We start from the raw sequence: 20,203 nt of genomic DNA, 5'->3' as shown, positions 1-20,203 counted from the left end.
GAGTTCATGACTTTCAGGGAACTGACACTCACCTTCCCCAGGGCGGGCTGGGCACAGAGGACGGTGGAGACAGGCTCCATTCTGTCTGCTCTGGAAGGACACGAATCAGATAAATTACACAACTGGGCCTTCCCTGGGATAGCCCAGGGACTGCCTGCTCCTAGCTAGATGCAGAAGCCTTACAGACTTGAGGGAAGAGTGTTCCTGATTGGGATGACTGTCCCAGCCCCAGAGGCTGAGGAGGAAGACCAAGATCCTTTGGGATGGTGCTGAGGGTCTGGAGTCAGACTGCAGACCCACCTATGTTCTAGAAGGTTGTTGGTCCTGTCTGCAGGGAAGCCCAGGGCAGGTGCTAAGCTTGGCCAGGGGCCCAGTCCAGTGACACAAGGCTGAAGAAGCCTCGACCAGGAGCCAACCAGCTTCACTGCTCACTCATCCAGACTATTCTGGCCTTTTCTTTATCCCCCTGGGGGGGAGGAGGCAGACTGAAAACCAGGTCAGGTGAGGTCTCAGGCCAGATGCCACTGGGTCAGTTGGCTGCATGGCTGGCTCACTGGTCCCAGGTGTGGCCTGGGTCCTAAGCAGGTGATGGCTTGACGAGAGGCTCAGGTCTCATTTGGCTCAGAGGAATCTCTGGAGGCCTGGTGGGCCAATGTCCTCCCTCCACAGATAACCACTGTCTCCAGATGTCCAGCCTAACAACCACCACTGTTCAACTATCCCCACCTCATTTATGTGTGTGTGGGGGGCGTTTCCAATTGGGTCTTAGTTGGGTGCCTGACCCTGGGACAGCACTCAAAGCCCAGCCTGAGAAGGGCCCATGGATCCCCATCTTGTTTCCCTGGACCAAAAGCATCTCCTGGTTTCATGGTGGTTCAGTCACAGTCAGTCTCTGCTTGAGCACTGTGGAACTTCCTGAAAACCTAAACAGCTTAGGCCATGCTCACTGATGTTCCCCTTGTCCACAGACTTAAGTCATCCACTTCAGAATGTGTAATAGGATTGAATTTATTTAAAGTGGTGAAGCATTTCCCCAAGCAAGGTCGGTGCTGGCTGTGTGGCATAAAGAACCCTCACCACTGTGTTTGTGGGGTGATCGTCCGGAAGAGACATCCAGAGGACACCAAAGGAGAACCAGTGGTGTCTTTAGAGGAGTCCCAAGCCTTTGGGGCTCAAAGGAACCTCTGAGGGCATCTGGCCCCAGGGGCCCTGGCATGTAAGCACTCAGACTCCTCTTCAACACAATACCAGCGTTGGGAGGCTGGCCGAGCCAGAGATTTAGAAGGGCAGGGACCTGGGGTCACTGAATGACCTGACGGTTACTGAACTGGTGCCGTGAGCTGCTCTAATGGGAAACCACTACACAGAGGTGCAGGGCATTGAGTGGGGCTGAAGAAGAAACACACATCCTGCTCAGGAATGGGGATCCCTGGGATGGGTAAGGGAGGGGAGCTGTGCCTTGGAGCTGGTGGCCTTAAAGGAGGGGGCAACAACGCATGGCCAGGACTTAACTGGAAATGTCTTGGGGGGGGCAGTCACCATAAGGGTGGGGTCCCATGGCAGAAGTCACTTCATGATGGCAGGGTGGCACCAGGAGTTATGATGGTGCTCTGAAATGACGCCAATCCATTCATTTTACAGATGTGGAGCCTGAGGCAGAGGCAGTGCCTTGCTCCAACACATAGCATCTGAACAATGTGAACCCAGGACTTTATGACTCCAAGCTGAGTGTCATAGCCCCTACTTTCAAGGTAGCCCATCCCATCTGGGCACAGTTGTAACTTCAAGCAGTCTCTGTAATGCCATGGATCCTCTCGTATTGTCCTTTCCGGATAATTGCCCCACAAACACTAGCCTTGCCTCTTCAGGATCCACGGGCTCTTCTTTGACGTCATCCCCAGACCTCTCATGGTGCCCACTCTGCACAAGCTCCAATTGGTCAGCAGCCTCCTCGGCCACTGGCTTTTTCAGATGTCATGTCCCATCATGGAGTGGGGAGCCATGAGAAGCCCCTAGCCTCTCTCCCATGAACCACTACCACACAGTCCTGCACCTGGACTTCCTTCTACCCCCACCCCACCCCACTGAGTCACCAAGGCCCAACCTTTCTACATTCTGAGCATCTCTCCAATGCAGCCCCTTCTCTTCTGACTCCCTGACACCCTCCAGGGCAAGTCGTACACCGCTGGAATAGCTGCCGGAGGTCCGCCTGCCTCCACTCTAGTCCTTCCGTTCACCTACTGAAGGACGGAATCTTGGAGCATGTCTATGACAGAAAATAATGTAACCACAAAATTGCAAAACAGAAAAAGGAGGGAAGAGAATGGCTGAAAAACCACAGGACTGATAGTCTAGAAGAAGTCTGATCATTCTCCTGGGTAAAAGGGCTGTTGTCAGCATCATGTCCCCTGGGAACCAGCATGGGCAGCCAGAGCATTCACACCGGGCTCTGGCAGACTGCCCAGACACACACATTCTGGGGGATGGCTACATCAGACATCTTTCTTAGAACTTCCATGTTTTCTCTGTGTCAGACTGATCCATCACCCAATTTCCAACCTATGCCACCCCCTACTCCATGAATTCCCAAGGCTCCCTATTGCTCCAGGATGCAATCCGAAATGTTCTCTGGGCATCGAAGTCCTTTCTCACCTGCTGCCCATTTTCTCACACTGTGCTCCCTCTCCCACCAGGGCCTCCTGATCATTCCCAAACAAGACTGGATGTTCTCTTGGATTGTCAACTGCCTGGAATGCTCTTCCTCTGACCACTGACCTCCCTCTAACTCCCAACTAGACTCCCACCCTCTGCAAACCTTTCTGGTCCTTAATCTGAATGCCTCTCCAAGATCACATCCCCCCCTTTATTCTGTTTGCGCCTTTCTTTGTACCCCCAGCACTCAGCCCAGTGCCCAGAAGTACAGTAGGCACTTAATAAGGGCACACTGACCACTTTTACATTTTATCCTTTCAAACCACATTCAGGACTTAACATTTCTGCTTTGTGAAACTTGACTTTTTGAAGGATTCAGTCTTGAGAATTTCCCAAATCCCCATTCTATCTCAACACATGAAATCCTCTGCTTCGCCACTCCCCCCACCCCAGCCTCTGGTGTCCTCACTAAAAGGCAAGGTAAAAGCCCCAGGGCATGCCCTAGGGAGTCTGGAGTCTGAGTCTCCACCTGCACAGTAAATCTCCCAAGATGACAAATTCTCTTCATAAGTCCGTGTGATGTCACACTGCGAGTCCCCACCAGTAGTGGGGGATGGGAGGCTGCTCCACTCTCAGGACAGAACCAAAATGGCTAGAATAAGCCATTGAGAAGGGTCAGCAGGGCAGCAGGTGAGAGTCTGGGGACTTCTCAGCATTAGGGATCAGAGGAGAGGGGTCATCTTTGGTGCTTATAAGGTTTAAGCCACAGGGGCTAGGGTGGAAAGGAGGGGACCGAGGACCTGGGAGATCCGTGGGTGGCCATGCTGGCAGAGAGCTGCCTCCCCCACCCCCAGCAGGGAACAGGGAGAGCGAAGAGGGCAGAGGCCTTGGAGGAAGGGAAGTCTCTGCAGCCCCAAGACCTCCCTGGGCTGGGCACCCCCATGATGGACATGAGGCTGACTGCAGGCTCTACCCACTCTCATTCATCCTCACAGCAGCCCTGTCAGCTGGGACCATGCTCCTCATCTGACAGAAGAGGAGACATATGGAGTTCATATAACTCCATCGATGGGGATGCCTTTGGCCCAGCCCCCGCTTCTCAACCCCAGAAGCACAGACACCAAGGAGGCCCAGCCCTTGTCCGTCCTCAGGATGGAGGTTCCACGCCAGCCGGGGCAGCCCCTCCTCCAGCCACACAGTGAACGCCACCCTCAGTGTCATAGTACACCGGGCCCGAACGCAGTCGGGGTTCTTCTTCCTCATACCAGCGGCGCTCGCTGAAGTCCGGGAAGAAGGCAGCGATCTCTCTGCGAGCAGAGACCACCGAGTCTGGGGGGACAGAGAGAGGGTGAGAGAGAGAGAAAGAGAAAAGAGAGACAGGAGGAGTCAGTCCTCTCAGGGTGGGGAGGACCTCCAGGGCCTCAGGCCGGCCCCCTCACCTGAGCCGTGGGTGGTGTTGCGTGTGTCCGTGAGGCCAAAGCTGCCCCGGATGGAGTGGGGAGCCACGTGGTGCGCCCGGAACACCTTGGTGGGCCCCATCAGTGTCCTCCAGAGCTGGATAGCATCCTTGTGGGCCAGGATGTAGGCACGGATAGGGCCGCTGCAGATGTGAAGAGGAGGTGACCCCAGATTGTGGGCGCTCCGTGCTGGGGCTTCCTGTCCACTCCACCCCCACCCCTGGGCCAGCAGTTGGGGGGCCCTCCTGTGAACCCCCCAAAGGAGCAGGGTTACCTGGCCATGAACTCCACCAAGCGCTGGTAGAAAAACCGACCTGGAAGAGACAGGCAGACAGAGCTGACGGGCATCCTGCAGGGCATGGACTGCTCACCCCCTGCCCAGGTAGCCAGAGCCGCACCCACCTGCATGCTCCTGGTAAAAGTGCTGGGAGTCCTCTCGCCTCCAGAGCAGGTCCCGTGCCCGAACGATGAGCAGCTGGTGGCTCAGGATCTGCTGGTGAATGGCCTGGAAGGACGTCCCCCCCCCCCCCCCCCAGAGCTAAGAGGTGGGTCTAGAACACCCCCAGGGCTAAGGAGGTGAGTGTAGAACCCCCAAAGAAGTCGAGTTTGGAGTCTGGCCAGCCCCCCGCTAACAGAGAGGGTTGTAAGCCCAGGAATCAACAGTCCGACTTTCTCAGGCCTCACAGGAGGGGGAGGGAATCACTTATTAAGCACCTACTGTGTGCTACGCATTGACCAACGCTCCACGCTAGGGGGCAGGAGCTGCCTTTGGCCTCTCTATGTATCCCATTGCCAGGCACACGGTAGGAGCTTATTGTTTTCAGACTCAGGGTCCTCCTGGAAGACCTGGCTAGTTTCTAGAAATTTGCAGGTGGGACTCATTTATTAGGCGCCTACTACATGGCAGCAGACGAGGAGGGCTGGGTCAGGCCGTGCCCTGGACAAGTCCCTGTGCCCGGATGCCTCAGGGCACCCCACCCCCACCCCTCCCGCCGGGCTTTGGGCACCCGGAAGTCCTGGACCACACTGGGGCTGCCCGAGATCTGCTTGGAGGGGAGGGGGGATCCCTGAAATGGCTCTCCCGTCTGAGAAGCCTTCAAGGTTCCACTTCCGCCGGGCAGCCCTCTCCGATTGCTCCCCCCATTCTCCCTGCCTGGCCCGGGGCACCCCCAAGGCGGCCGCCGCCGCCCTAACCTCCAGGATCAGGGGATGGGCTACGGCGTCCGGCTTGATCAGAGCCAGGGTGAGCTGGAGCAGGCCGGGAGCGCCGCGCCCCACCGCCGCCATCGTCCCAGCAGGGCGGGGGTGAAGCACACCCAGACCCGCCTCCGGCACCACCGCAGCCACGATCCCGCGCGGCGTTCTCTGCGTGCTCGTGCGTCCCTTTCGCGGCCCGCCTCGTGGGTGCTCCTCCCCCGTACGGGCTCGTGCCTTCTCCTTCCCCCTCCCTATGCGTACTCCTACAACCCTGGACGCCTCCCGTGCGTCATTCTGTGTGCCTGTGCGTCCTCCCATCCGCCCCGTGAGCCCTCCTCCCTCGTACGTGCTCTTCTGACCCTGGACGTCCTCTCCCCCGCCCTCCGGCTGGCGCCAAATGGCGCATGCGCACCGAGTGGTTGGGTCCTTCGGGCAGCGCCACAGGCAGCCCCAGGGCCCTCCAGGCCATCCCTCAGGCGTCCGGCTCGGGCAGCCCCGGCGGTTGCATAGCAACGGGGAGGACGCTGTGGATGCCGAGGCCTGGACGCCATGGCCGGGGAGCCCGCTGGGGCCGGGGCCGGGGCCAGCGCGGGGCCGGAGCTGGACCAGGAGAAGTACGACGCGGCCGAGAACGTCAAGATCATTTGCCTCGGGGACAGCGCCGTGGGCAAGTCCAAGTGCGTGGCGGGGGGGGGGCTCGAACGCCGAGCCCAAAGCTGGAGCCCGGAATGGCCGTTGGAGCCTAGGCTCTGGCCTTCCCTTCCGTCAGGCTGAGGGCATTGGGCTCGTTCGTGGGGATCAGATGTCCTAGGCAGAATTTGAAGTCAGGTCTGCTCGGCCCAGCGGCGCAGATGCCTGGAGGAGGGAGGGGTCCCAGGCGCCCCGGGCGCGCTGGGAAGGGTCCAGCCCCGAGAGCGCTTTTGGATCCCAACAACCATTCCCTTCCCAGCCCCAAGGAGGACCATGTGCTTGGCACACAGTAGATGATTAATAAATGTTTACTGGCTCCCGGGGACCTGCAGCCTGTACCCCGGGAAGCTCTGGCAGGACCAAGTGCTCTCTGGGAGCCGGGGCTCAGAGCTAAACTGGAATTCTGGCCTATGAAACAAAGAGAAAAGTGCCTCTCTGAGCGGGGCTGGGGCCTGCAAGGGGGAAATGAAGGAATGTACCCAGATCTCCGGGGAGGAGGTTGCCCTGTCTCAGCGTGGGGTCACTCACCGCCCACTCTTGCACTTGCAGGCTTATGGAGAGATTCCTCATGGACGGATTGTATCCTTCAGGCATCTCCAGAGTCTTCTCCTGCCCCCTTCCCCTGCAGGGAACGTTTGTAGGATGGGATGGCATCCTTCCCTTAGAAGAGACCCAGACCTCCTCGTTCAGCCTGTGGGTCCCTGTGAACCCAGTCGCCCCGGGGGATTCTAGCATTGGACGCTAAGAAACTCTGAGCAAGCTCCAGCTCTGATCTCCACCCCCATCAGGGTCTCCTTACCTGTCTTTTAGAGGGCCATGGCACTTATTCTGGGGAGCAGCCCCCTGCCAGCCACCAGATCCTCATGTATGTCCATTCCCCTTGGCCTTCTCTTTGTCAGCAGCTGTGACCGAACCCTGGGACCCCCAGCTTTTCCTCAGGGCATTGACCTCAGCTCTGGTCACCAGCCTCCTCTGACCAGGCAGGGCTGGCAATGGGAGTGTGGGGGTGGTAACAGCCTCCTCTCCTCAAGCCTCTGCTTTTCTGTCTGTCTGTCTTTCCCTCTCTCTCAGTTTCTCCATCACACCCTCTGTCTCTCTCGCCCTGTCTCTTTCTCTCTTCCTCTCTCTCTTTCCTTGTCTGTCCCTCTTTCTCTGTCTCCTCTCTCCCTGTGTCCCTCCCCCTTCCCTCCCCTTTCCCTCCCATGTTCCCTCCCGCCTGGCAGTGACTTCATTAGCTCCCTGGGGTTCCATTGTCTCCTAGGCAGAGAGCTCCCCATTCCTTTATCTGGCCCCTATTTCTCTCCTGGGCTCCAGTCCCACATCCATCACTGCCTGTTAAAGCGGTCCTTAACCCAGGGAGAGCAGCCGGCCCCAGCAGCTGTCCACCTATGCCCTGACCCTCTACAAATACACAACCACTGTCGATGGTAAAACCATCCTTGTGGGTACGCAGCATCTGACCGGTGGAGGGGAGAAGGGGGGGTCCTTATCACCCAGTGGGGCCTGGGAAGAAGGAGGGTGTTCCGAGCCCCTGGGGACAGGTGAGGAGAGCTGGGTAAGGGGGTGCAGGGGAGCCCGAGACTGGGTTGGCGGAGTGGGAGACGTCCGAGTCCACCCTGTTCCTGTGAGGAGCTGAGCCATGAGCCCAAGATCCCCCATGAGGGCAGCCCACACAGGGGCTGGACAGGGCATTTCTGTCTGTTGCTCAGCCCTCTCAGTGGCCTGAACTCATCCACCTTCTCAGCCTCCCCAACCTCTGTTTGCATCCTCCTGTTGGGGCCAGTGAGGAGGGGTTTGGGGGGGAGTCAGGCTGGGACAAGTTGGGGGCAGGAGTCCCCAGGGCAACCTCCTGTGTGTGCTCGCTTCCTCTGACTTCTGCCCCATCCCTGGGGGGGAAGGGGTAGGTACCTCTGGCTGGGCCACCCCCTGACATCTGTGCTCCTGTGGCAGATTTCTGGGACACAGCAGGCCAGGAGAGGTTCCAGAGTATGCACGCCTCTTACTACCACAAGGCCCACGCCTGCATCATGGTAGGTGAGGGAGGGGCTTGCTCAGCAGGTCTCTGTGGATCAGTCTGGGCTGCCCAGGCACTCGTAATGGCTGGTGACCTGCCATGGCTCTGGAGGGAGGGAGAGCCTGCTGACCCCTGGCTCCTGGGGAGGGAGACTCGCCAAGGTCAGACCCAGGGCCCCCCCTGCAGCTCTTCCTCCAAGGATCTCCTCCTTTCCCACGTTCCAGACTCAACAGACCCTTGTGCACTGGCATTTGGGCAGATCTCAAAATTCTTCAGTCACTTCCTCAAACCCACACAGGACAGCCTCCGGCACCCTCAGAGCTTGAACAGTTTGGGGCAGGGGTGAGGAAGCCTTCAAGGCCTAGCAGTGGGTCAGGCTAAGCTTGGATGTGACTAGGGATGAGAGCTACCCCAGATGGTCTGGATTACAGGTCACCATCTGGCTCTGCCCATCTGTCCTGGACTCCCCAATGCCCCTCTCTGGGACTGGCTCTTTTTCTCACCCCATCCCCATTCACTCTGACCAGGACGAGGTTCTCCTCAGTTCCCAGTGGTGAGATCCTTCCAAGAAGTTGCTGGCCCGGAGGCTCCCCAGGGGACAGACAGACAGGAGTCAGAGATCCCCAAGGGCAGATGCTGCCACCTTGTAGGTGTGGCCTTGGAGGCCCAGAGAAAAGCCTCCAGCTTAGCTTTCTTCCTTTCCATTTTTCTACATTCAGTCCCTTGGGGTGAGGTGGAGGCCAGCACTCTCAGAGAATGATGTCTCCCCATATCAGTGTGGAGAGATTCCAGGGAGTTGGGCCTTGGATGGGAAAAGCCACCACCTGATTTCCCACACTGGTTTCCTCTGTAATGTATCCATCTGGTTTGGTGCTTTTAACGGTGACATTAATGACCTCAGTCTGAGGAGAGTGATGTCCAGGACAGCTGAGGTCAGGTGCTTGTTCCTACCACCCCTTTTGGGGAAAGGCTGTCTGGACCTTTCTGGTGGGGGTTAGGTGTGAGGTGGTCAGAGGGGCATCTCAGGATTTCAGATAGCCCTTTGGCAAAAAGCTGAGACCCTGGACTGGCCCAAGAATAGTAATTGTCCATCTGGTCAGTCCTCCCATCCTTCAATGTCTATCAAGAACACACCTTCTATGACCCTGGGAGGTGTTCTTCCTGACTTCCAAGTGCAGCTCTTACCACTGGACTGCACTGCCTACCTTCATCCTAGAGAGCCCCACCAAACTGTCCATGAAGACCCTGTCTGACAGGTTCCCAAGGCTCAGAGAAGAGCTTCTTCCATGAGCAAGAGATGCTTCATGTGACTCTCCTCCCACCAGAGACACCGGTACTCTCTGGCCCCCTGGGGCTTCCCTTCAGGCCTGGCCTCTGTGACCCAGTACAGGCTCTCCTTCTGGCCCCAGGCATCATTCTCTGGTGATAGGCCAGGTGGGAAACCTGGCCTCTCCCTATGGGTGCTGCCTGGGTGCACCCCCCAAGTGCTGACTTTGAGATGATGGACAGATGCCCATTCTGGTGCCAACAGATACAGCCAGGCCAGATTCATCAGAACGGCCAGATGCAGTGTCAGGAAACCAAGCAAGGTCCCATTCAGAACCTGGGGTATGTGGGTGGGAATGGTGGGACTGACCAACCTGCCCTTGAATAATTCTACCTCTGGGGATGTATTGAGGGTAGCCCCCTAGGTCCATTTGGGGGATGAAGAGAAGAGCAGAGAGTTGGGATGGACCTGGAGTGGGTGGACAGGTACCCTGAGTAGTCTGGACTGATTTGGTCCAAGTGGGAGCCAGTGGAAATGGGGTCGTTCCCAGTGTCAGCCTTCTAAGCTAACTTGCCCTCGAGCTCCCATCAGCCCCAGAGGGGTTAGTAAATGTTTACTGGATGTTTGGTGGGGATGTGCTGCTTTCTCACCAGGTCTTTCCTGCCCTCTGCAAATATGGACCTCAGGCTGTGCTTTATGCAGCGTTTGTGGCTTGCTGAGGATGTACCTCCTCAAAACAAAGGGAAGGTCCTACAGTAACAAGCAGGTCCAAGCATGGCTCAAGTGGTGTCTCCAGCCAGCCCCTTCCCAAGGGTCTCCAGTCTCCCCTCACACTTGTTTCCAGCCATGTCCCTTCGCCCCCATTTCCCTCAGTGTCCTGAATGTCTGCGTCAGGTGGGGAGGGGCGATCCCTCAGAGCTGCCCATCCTCTTCTTCTCACCCTAGGTGTTCGATGTGCAGAGAAAGGTCACCTACAAGAATTTGAGCACCTGGTATTCAGAGCTCCGAGAGTTCCGCCCAGAGATTCCTTGCGTCGTGGTGGCCAATAAAATCGATGGTGGGAGCCAGGCCTCGTGGGGGGTGGGGGAGGGATGGCTCTAGGAGCCCCACTCCTTCTCCCTTTGACTTCCTGTGCTGACCCTCCCTCCCTCCCTGTCCAGCCGATGCCAACGTGACCCAGAAAAGCTTCAACTTTGCAAGGAGGTTTTCGCTGCCACTATACTTCGTGTCAGCCGCTGATGGCACCAACGTTGTCAAGGTAGTTGGTCGGGTTGGGTGAGCACAGCCTGGGAGGGGTATTTGGAGGGTCTCAGGGAGGCACCCTTGCCCTTGAAGACCCGCCTTCTCTTCTCCCCCAGCTCTTCAATGATGCCATCCGTTTGGCAGTTTCTTACAAACAGAATTCCCAAGACTTCATGGATGAAGTTTTGCAGGAGCTTGAGGTGCATTTTTGGGAGGGGCCTGGGGAACTCTAACCTCCTGCACCCTCTCACTTTGGACCTGGCTAAGGCAGGTCTGTCTCACCTACCACTTTTCTCATAGAACTTTGAGCTGGAGAAGAAAGTGGGATCCAAATTGGACCCAAGACAGAGTGAAGCCTTCGGGAATCTTACGTCTCCCTGAATCACCGTCTGCCCTCCTATCTCCTCACAACCCCAGCACCCTTGGAGGGTGGACTTTTCCCAAGCAGCCTGGGGCCCACCACCCCAATCTTGCTGCCTCCCCCATGCCAGCTCCCTCCTGCTCCTCTCTACCTCTTACTCGTACCCAGCCATCTCAGCATTGGGATATGGAGGAGGAGCACAGAGACCCCAACCCAAAAGGGATGGAGGAGGGTCAATGATAGGACCCATCCTGAAGATAGAGACATGATGGAAAGTCTGCCCCCATCACCCACATACACATCCCAGACAGGGCAGGGCTAGGAGTCAGTACTGGACATCAACACCCCCAGGACAAGAAGTGTCAGTCTACTATCCCCACTCTATTTGGCATGGGCCACCAAGGGCAGAGAGGTGATGTTCTGTATATCCACCCAAGGAACAGAAAATTAAATATTTTTTTCAGCATTGGTCTATTCCTTGCTAAATAGATTCTTAACTTTGTGACCAACCCCTCTTCCCCCTGCAAAAAAAAACCCTGTGTCTACACAAAGGCCTGGATCCCCCTTCACACACACATACACACACGCACACACACTCTCACACACTCTCACACTTCCCTGTTCCCAGATACTGCTAGCCAGGCTCCGTGGGTTAGTCAGACTGACCATGATGATGAATTCAGGCCCAGCCTCGCATCTTGTGGTGGGTGTGACACCACAGAGTCACTGTTGTGGCTGGCCTTAGATCCAGGACCAGCAGCCAGTAGTATGGAAGCCCCCATGGTCCACCTCATCCACAGCCAAGGTATCCTGGGTATGGCTTGGTTCCCCATCCCCTCCCCTTCCCCATACACATAGTCAGAACCCAAACCAGGTGTCCAGGAGCTGTGGTCTGCAGAAACTGGCCTCGGAAGCTGAGAGTGACTGGCTAGGTGGACCAGGGATTCCAGTCTACTTGGCAGGACACTGAACCATGAGAGCTATGGCCAAGAGGCTTAATCAACCAAGCATTAAGTCCCTACTTTGTGCCAGACATTGTGCTAAGATCCAAAGGAAACTGTCCCTGCCCTCCAGGAACATCTAGTCTCTCCAGGAAGACAAGAGGTGGCTACAAAAAAAACCAGTAATTGGGTGGTGATGCAGTAGACAGTGTGGGCCTAGAGTCAGGAATCCCTGAGTTCAAATCCAACCTCGGACACTGACTGTGTGACCCTGGACAAGTCACTTCAACCTGTTTGCTTCAATGTCCTCGTGTAAAATGAGTTGGAACAGGAAATGCAAAGCACTCCAGGATCTGCCAAGAAAACCCCACAGGGACCATAAAGGATCAGACACGACTGAATCACTGCTGGTAGATGCCAGGGCTGCTCCTGGAAGGTGGCACGGGCTAGCTTGGGGAGGGAAGGGCAGTCCAGGCACAGGGAGTCTCCAAAGACCTGTGTCCAAGGAGCAGCATGGAGGATGGGAGGTAGAGAGAAAGCAGGCTGGAATCAGGGCTTTAAGCTTGGACCAGGTCCCAGAGCGAAGAATGATTCTCAGCGGAGGAGGAGGAGGCAGGGCAGGTGGTCGCTGCTCAGTGGCCACATGGAAGGGAGAGGATGAGCCAGGGAGACTGTTTAGGGGGAGCGTCAAAGAAGCAGCAGCTGCCCAGTGACGTTGGCAGAGGCAGAACTGGTACTGTCCATGCTCTGTACAGATGGGTTTCTTGTTGGCCTTGTTAGACTGGGAGCTTCTCCAGGACAGGGCCTGCTTTGTGCCTTTCTGTATATCCCCACCACTCAGCACAGGGCCTGGCACACAGGAGTCAATAAATGTTGCTTGAGTATGACAAATTCCAGATCTAGAGTGTTTGGGGCATGAGAAAAAGGTCCAACTCCCGACAACAACCAAGAATGCGATGTGTCCTGGGAGGAGTTAGGGCTCTGAAGGCCAGAAGATGGAAGGAGTGTCCAGGAAGGAAGTCTCTGGTGGGCACAGAGTTGGGCTGAGCTGGATGGGGAGGAGAATGGACATTGGGTTTTTTTGTCAGATGGCTTTGATTTCCTCTTGGGCAAGCAGGCATCCCTGGGACCAGGGAAGGGTTTGGGAACAAGAAGGAGGTCCATATGAGGGGAGCTCTCCAAAGGGAGGGCAAAATCCTGCTGTGGTTGAGTGTTCCAGATGGTTCTCTGGGATAGAGAGCCTTGTGAGTGAGGAGCTGGTGAGAAGGCCTGAAGGGAGGTGGGCTTCCCAGAAAGGGGTAGCACCTGGACCTGAGATTTCACTGGGGTGGGGATTCCTCTGCCAGGGAGTTGGCACTTTTTCTGCATCTGGTGGGGCCCAGGGTCATACAGTCAAGTTATAGCAGAGCACTCCTGGATGGAAACCAGGTCTGTGGGCATTGCACTAAGGTACAAGTCCACACCAGAAAGTGACAATCTGCCCAAATGCCACAGAAACAAAGCCAAAGGCAGTGCTAAACAATTTACAGGTACATCTGTTGGAAGCAGAGAGCGGGAGAGAGCACCTGGGGCCAGACATCTGAAAGGGCCCTTGGCAAGTGTCAGTAAGACCCTGCACAGGAAAAAGCGAGCAGGGCGTGGATGGCACCAGCTCTCCAGTCCAGCTGGATGCAGGGTTGCAGTCTGGGAGGAGATGACCACAGTCACTGGTGCTCTGCCCTGCCCCTCCCCACCTCTCTCTGGGTTCCCGTGGGTGGGCTCAATCCTGCAGCCTCGCCCCAGGGAGGGGTGACAGGGAGGACTCCCTGTCTCTGGAGGTTTCCCCAGCAATTTTCCTGCCTATCCTTATGATCTAATGGCTCAGGTCCAAGTTTTCCCCAAAGGTGAAGGGTAACAGGGTCCACAGCCATGCTGCGAGTCCTCAGTTAACAAGTGCGAGCCCAGGGCATGTGGCAGCCTTGATCTCCTGCTGGGAGTGCAGAAGATGTGTATGGGCCCATAAGCAGATAAAGACAAAACAAGTGCTCACTCCAGTGGACATCAGGCCACCCTGCAACCTTGGGCTTGGTTTCCTCATCCTCCCACAGGGTCTGGCCCAGTCTCTGGCACACATAGCACCCCATGGTTTGGACTCAGTCTTGATTCCCTCCCATCTCGGATGGGCCTTGGCTTTGCTGTCCAAGCAGGATGTTGCACCCAGCCAACAAGCACTTAGTAGGCCCTTCCATAAAGAAGAAGCTCTTCCCCTGACCATGCTTAAAGAGAAGATGTGTCTAAGATCTATACAGAGTCTATGGCAGGTCTCGTCTGAGGGAAAGGTGCTGGCCTTTGCCTGGGGCAAGGACGGGGCGCTGGGATTGGAGTGATTCTGAGGGGTAATGGGGGAGGCCTCCAGACTTCTGGATGCATAGGCTTGTGTAGAGAGCCTGCAAAGGTAGGAAGGGGCTCTCTGGTCACCAACAGCCTCAGATGTCAAGCAGAGAATGAGTCATTCATGACTTGTTTCTCCAAGGAGCAAATGGCATCAGGAAACTCTGCCCCCTTAAAAAAAAATAGGAAGAAAAACTTGCCAATAGCAAATATGCCCAGATAAAGGAAAACCGAAAATCAGATGTCCCTCCTCAGAAAGGGATTATGGTCCTGCATGAGCGAGCTGAAGTGCCAGTTATTTTAATAGAACTTGGGGTCAGTGGGGAGCTTGCCCCTCATCCCCTAAGGAGGAGGGAAATGCAGGGCAGGCCGGAGCACTTCCCAGGGGCCTCTCTAGGCAGGCCCTCTGGCCCTAGTCATGGACATAGACTCTGACCTTCTGTGGATGCACACACCCCCTAGACTGGGATGGCATTGAAGATGACTGGTGACTGAGGCAGGAAGTGGCCAGAGGGATTAAAAGGCTGCCTAGTCCCCTGCCCCCAAGAATCTGACAGAAAAGGGAGGATTGGGGGGCAGAGGCTGCATGACCCCACTCAACCCAAGCCCTCCAGGTGGTCCCACCCAAAGCCACAAAGGATGAAGAAGATAGGCCCAGGTTCTCATACAACTTTATTGGCCCATTCCCAGGGGTTCAAGGGCAGCAGGCCCAGGCTGTCGCTGGGTGCCTGGTCACCCATGGACAACACTCTCCAGAGCTCTATACAGATTTGTTGCTCTTCATGGAGTCCATGAGCAACCTCAAGCGCTTTGGGAAGGAGAGTGTGAGGGGGAGGGCCTGATTGGGACCCAGAACTTGGGCCTTGACCAATCCGGGACTGGAGATCCAGGGCTGGAGAGCCGTGTACATGGGTGGGTGACTTAACGGGCTGCCGGGGGGCCAGGGCTGGTCGGTGTGGGGCCACATCTGGGGTGAGGCACCTTTCCATGGCTTGTTCCCGGTGTACCAGGCCTGAGTGGTCCTCAACCACCAGGGCCTGGCGGTCCAGGGTTTGTATGAGGTGGTCAGCATCCAGGGCTTGGGGGGTCCCAGAATTAAGGTCCGTGAGTAAGGTCTGGGGGAGGTCGTGGTAGGGGGTGTGGTTGTGGGGGGGGTCGTGGTCAGAGGAGCTACAGCATAGGCAGAGGTCGGCCCAATCTTCCTAGAGATCCAGTCCAGAAAATGCCAGGTGGATGTGTAGATGCCCGGCTTAAAGGCTTGGGCACAACCACTCCCCCAGCTTGTTATGCCAACCACCACATACGTGCCGCTGCGTTTGTCTTTACACATGAGTGGCCCACCGCTGTCTCCCTAGACATGAAGGGCACTGGGTCAGGGTGGCCTGGCCTGGGGAATCTAGGGGCAGGGTGAGGGGGATAGAGGAAGCTCCCGGCATGAGACCCTGAGTGGGGAACCCAAGAGGGCTCTGTGGGCTAGGTTACCTGGCAAGTGTCAATCTTTCCTTCCTTGTAACCAGCACAAAGGTTGTTGTAGAAAATCCAGCCGCTGTACCAAAGGGTTCCGTTGCAAATCCTTGTATCAATTATGTTAACCTGGGCTTGTTGTAGTATTGGAGATGGTTTTTTCGCTGCAGTCAGAGACCTGGGGTCAACCAGCTGCCTGACAGAACCCTGCCAACCCATCTCCCCCGTGGGAAATCTCTCCCCACCTGATGTAGCCTTCTGTGACCCAGGTAGATCCCACCAGCCCATGGGGCCCTCCTGGCTTCCTTCACCATGCCCAGCCCAGGGGGGAAACTACTGCTGCTACCCAACACCAGACTTAGCACCCCTCCCCAGGACTGAGAACAGAGGGCAGGAGCTGGGTCCTCCTAGCCTGAGCCCCTGCTCCCCAGGAGCCCAGTGTCAGTGCAGAGAAGTAGGGGAGGGGTTATACCTAGAGTATAGAATAGGGGAAAGGGGCAGGGTCCCAGGTGCAAGCTAAAAGTTTGCAGAGCCTGAGAGATCCCTGACCAAACTGTGAGGTGCACCAGGCACAGATAACACAAGAGAACAGAGGGCGGTGTGTGAGCTCAGAGAGCCTGTTCCTCAAGTGATGTCTGGAGCCCAGCAGCAGAGACAGGTGTGAGCAGAACTGTCCAAGGCCAAACTGGAGGAAGTCTCTAGTGGAAGGCTGAATGGCTCCATTCTGGGCTCTGTTCACATTCACACATTTATCAATGACTACATGACTGGAGCCACAGATGCAAAGTGGATCAAATGTGTAGGTGAGAAGCTGGGTCCTGGAAGGTATGAGTGATCCCACCATTCTGTTTGCCAGCTCCAGAAACACATTTCTTTTGACACCGAAATCTAGCCCATAGAAGGCTCCCAGGTCCAAGTGAGAAAGCATACAAGATTCCTGGAAGAGGGAAATGCGCACTCGCTCACCAATGGATTTTTTTCTACCTTTGCAGTAGAGACAAGACTCTGAATCCATGATAAGGGCAGAGGGAGGTCACCTGCAGCTGGTGGAGATGGAGTGCTGGTCACATCTGAAGTGTGCCAGGCACATCTTCCCCCAATGAGATACATCAGCATTCCAAATCATCCATATAGGAAAAACCAAGTGGATGAAGGTCTATTGTCCAATCTCTGGTATGTCATTAGATGGACACAAGCTGGTCCAGAAGTGAAGAAGAGGAGAAGGAGGGGGAAGGGGAAGAGAAGGACCACCTATGGAGCCATAGGTCCACCCAATCTCCTGACAGATATTTGCACAAAGCATTCTCAACATGAAGTCTTTAGACATGAAAAGAGGAGAGATACATAGGCCAGGAATTGTTGCTGGGTTCAGGGCAGTGTGTTGGACATGGAATTCTTAGAGAAGTCTTGAACATGTCATTGAAGGGTTGGTTCATTAGTGTTTAGAAAGAAATGGGCGAGCATGCTTTCATCAAGTATAAGTCATAACCAAGCAGGATGATTTCAGAAAAACCTGGAAAGACTTATGTGAACTAATACAAAATGAAGTGAGCAGAACCGAAAGAACATTGTACATGGTAATAGCAACATTGTATGATGATCAGCTATGAATGACTTAGCAATGCAAGGATTTAAGACAATCCCAAAAGTCTCATGATGAAAAATGATATCTACCTCCAGAGAAAGAACTTATGTTGTCTGAATACAGACTAAAGCAGACTATATTTCTTTCTTTCTTTCTTTTTTTCTTTCTCTCTCTTTTTCTTCCTTCTTTCTTTTTCTTTCTTTCTGTCTCTGCCTTTCTGGCTTTCCTTTTTTCCTTCCTATTTTCTTTCTTCAAGTCTTCTGGCACAAAATAAGTATTATGGAAATGTTTTACAATGTTATACACTTTCATGTATAACCTATATCAAATTGTTAACTGTCTCAGAAGAGGGGTACACGAGGGAGGGAGAGATAGAATTTGACATTCAAAACTTAAAAAAACAAATAATGGTAAAATTTGTTTTTATATGCAACTGGAGAAAAATAAAATATTATAAAAATAGTAAGTCATGACAAATTAGCTTTGCTTCCTTTGTTGACAGGATTACAAATCAGGCCCATCAGGAGATTCCATGAGACATTGACAAAGGACTGTAGACCATCCTTCTGGGCAAGCTAGAGAGATATAATCTCACTGGCAGTTCCATTATACAGGCTCTAACCTGACTGACTGGCCCCATGAGTGGATTGATTTTTATGTGGAAGGAGTTAGGACCCCAGGGACACATGGTTGGCCTTGGATAAAGGTGTGGAAGGCAGGTTTCTGAGATGAGCAGATGCCCCACATTGGGGGAAGACAACATTCCCATGGGATGATGGAATCAGGGCTGTCTGAGGCCACCAAAGGGGGCAGAGGCAAAGCTGGGATTCCAGGGCAGGTTTCTGGGATGCCAATCCATTAAGCTGGTCCTCCTTGATACTATGGAGAGCTCTGGAGCCAACTGCAGTTCTATATAGATGTGAATGATAAGGAGTGGTAGCAACAGGGGTGGAGTTGGAACAGACAAGGCATGCCCTTTTGGAGGACAAACAACACCATGTCTGTTCTGCCCTGGATGACTCAAGCTTTAGGGTCTTCTGGTCACAGAGCAGGTTTTGACATGAGTACTATGGTAAGGGGGGTCTATTATTTACCCCTGAGTTTGCAACAAATGCTTAGAAGAGGAAAAACCAAAAGATGCAGAGTTTGAAGATGGTGATCTCTTGGGAAAGATGGCTCCATCTTGTGGAAGCCTTGGGTGTTGTGAAGTGAATAAAAGTTGGTGGACACTGAGTCCACTAGCAAAGTTTCCCAGGAAGACTGGCCCAGACCCAAAGAGTCAACCCTTATGATTGTCGAGTTGCCCTGTGTCCCCGTAACCCCAATCTCTGTGATGACCCCCAATGATCCCAGAGGCTCCCTGTGGTTACCATCACTTTCTATGACTTTACCAACGCCAATCTCAAACTTACCACCTTCCTTTAAGTGCCCCCATCCAGCAATATAACACTTCTCCCCAGGCTCAACTGGTGCCTCACGAGGCCGAGGAAGGCAGGCAATTTTAGCGAAGTCCCCACACTTTATGGGTCTGTCCAACTGAATCAGTGCAATGTCATTTAGCTGATAGTCCTTATTGTAATGTTCATGTACTATGATCTTGATGGGCTTTCGTTCCTGCACTGCGGGATGCATGGGGTCTTCGATCCACCCGAACTGAATCTCCCAAGCACCGATCAACAGCCGCCACAAGTTCAAGTTACTGGGGAAAGAATCAGTGAGGACCCAGAGCAACCTCAGGCAATGGAGAGAGACAGAGAGACAGGGAGACAGAGAGAGAGAGACAGAGAGAGAGAGAGACAGAGAGAGAGAGACAGAGAAAGAGACAGAGACAGAGACAGAGAGACAGAGTCAGAGAGACAGAGACAGAAACAGAGGAGAGAAACTATGGTCCCCTCACTAGGAGTATCCTAGGCAGGGCTACCATACACACAGAGACAGAAATAGAAGAGGAAAGAGGAGAGAAACCAAGACCCCAGACAAGGCTCCCCCAGAGACAAACAGACATACAAGCAGAAGAAGAGAACCCCTCCCCCTGGGGAGGGAGACCTTTCTTACTCCTCCACCCCACCCCTGCCCCTGCTCACTCACCTTGCATTTTTAACGAAGCAGTGCGCAGCACTGAGAACCCAAGTTGGAGCTATGACGGATCCACCACAGACATGGTGTCTCCATCTGCCCTCATAATACACGATCTCTATACTGACTATCCAGGGCCAAGACCCTGGCTGTGCTTTCACACCCCCAACGATCCGAGTGCCAAATTTATGGATCATTGGCCTCTCTCCACAAACGCCCCTGGTGGGAGAAGAGGTCATGAGGTGGCTGGTCAATGAAGGGTCACAGGCCTCAGATTGATCCATCCTTGACTCCTACCCTCCCCTGGGAGACAGGTTTGCCTTGTTCCCAGATCCCAACAGGAGTTCCTGGGAGGGAAAGGAGGAGGAGGGATCCATCCATTGCTTTCCTAAGGTGCCTAGCCTCCCCCCCATTCCCTCCTTCCCCGTGTCTCCACTTACGAGCATGTTGTCTGCGCATCAACTCCCACAGTCCCCAAGAGGGACAGTAGCACTGTGTGCCACAACATCCTAGTCCCTACCATCCTCCAGACTGTGCTGGAAGCCTAGAAGAATTCCTAATGTCCACTCTTCTAGCCAATCCCAGGCCTGAGCCTCTGTGATGCCAGAAAAGAATGTGGGGGGAGGGGCCCCTTGAGGTCAGAGAGGATGCCCTATTCCTGTGGGCCCCCTGAGATCCACAAAGCATTTGCCACACAAAAGCCCCATGAGGCACATGGTGCACATAGGCTTAACCCACCTAAAACAGGTAGAAGCTAAGGTGCAGAAAGAGTCACAGACTTACAAGAGGTTACTGAAACCCATTCCCCAAGACTAAGTGAGGTTATGCCATCTTGTGGATAAATATTCTTCCCCCAGCTGTGCGTCTGACTCAGAGACCACACAGCC

General features: G+C 54.7%; 3 protein-coding genes across 12 annotated transcripts; 1 reads left to right on the top strand and 2 right to left on the bottom strand.

Annotated features, from left to right (window-relative positions):
• Positions 1-987: 987 nt before the first annotated feature.
• Positions 988-5,604, bottom strand: NME6 (NME/NM23 nucleoside diphosphate kinase 6). The gene is made up of 5 exons (XM_072596646.1): positions 5,304-5,604; positions 4,512-4,614; positions 4,384-4,423; positions 4,092-4,252; positions 988-3,981 (listed from the first exon to the last, which is right to left on the bottom strand). Exons 1-5 carry the CDS (start codon positions 5,394-5,396, stop codon positions 3,800-3,802), a joined length of 579 nt encoding a protein of 192 aa, XP_072452747.1. The 5' UTR covers positions 5,397-5,604; the 3' UTR covers positions 988-3,799.
• Positions 5,605-5,748: 144 nt separating this feature from the next.
• LOC140496629 (rab-like protein 2A) lies at positions 5,749-11,352 on the top strand. 10 transcript variants are annotated; one of them, XM_072596643.1, is made up of 8 exons: positions 5,749-5,983; positions 6,546-6,575; positions 7,362-7,441; positions 7,947-8,026; positions 10,223-10,334; positions 10,438-10,535; positions 10,636-10,719; positions 10,820-11,352. In XM_072596643.1, exons 1-8 carry the CDS (start codon positions 5,856-5,858, stop codon positions 10,898-10,900), a joined length of 693 nt encoding a protein of 230 aa, XP_072452744.1. In that variant the 5' UTR covers positions 5,749-5,855; the 3' UTR covers positions 10,901-11,352. The 10 variants fall into 10 exon arrangements, with proteins under 10 accessions (XP_072452744.1, XP_072452737.1, XP_072452736.1 ...); XM_072596636.1 differs by having other exon boundaries at positions 5,775-5,973; positions 7,362-7,423; positions 10,613-10,719; XM_072596635.1 differs by having other exon boundaries at positions 5,776-5,973; positions 10,613-10,719.
• A 3,498-nt stretch (positions 11,353-14,850) lies between these two features.
• LOC140496628 (acrosin-like) lies at positions 14,851-19,886 on the bottom strand. The gene is made up of 5 exons (XM_072596634.1): positions 19,757-19,886; positions 19,329-19,535; positions 18,653-18,939; positions 15,674-15,819; positions 14,851-15,542 (listed from the first exon to the last, which is right to left on the bottom strand). The coding sequence occupies exons 1-5, from the start codon at positions 19,837-19,839 to the stop codon at positions 14,952-14,954; spliced, it is 1,314 nt and encodes a 437-aa protein (XP_072452735.1). The 5' UTR covers positions 19,840-19,886; the 3' UTR covers positions 14,851-14,951.
• Between the last annotated feature and the right edge of the window lie 317 nt (positions 19,887-20,203).

Source organism: Notamacropus eugenii, chromosome 3 (genome assembly GCF_028372415.1).
Source record: "Notamacropus eugenii isolate mMacEug1 chromosome 3, mMacEug1.pri_v2, whole genome shotgun sequence".
NCBI lineage: Eukaryota > Metazoa > Chordata > Mammalia > Diprotodontia > Macropodidae > Notamacropus > Notamacropus eugenii.
This window is presented reverse-complemented; position numbering and strand designations above follow the sequence as displayed.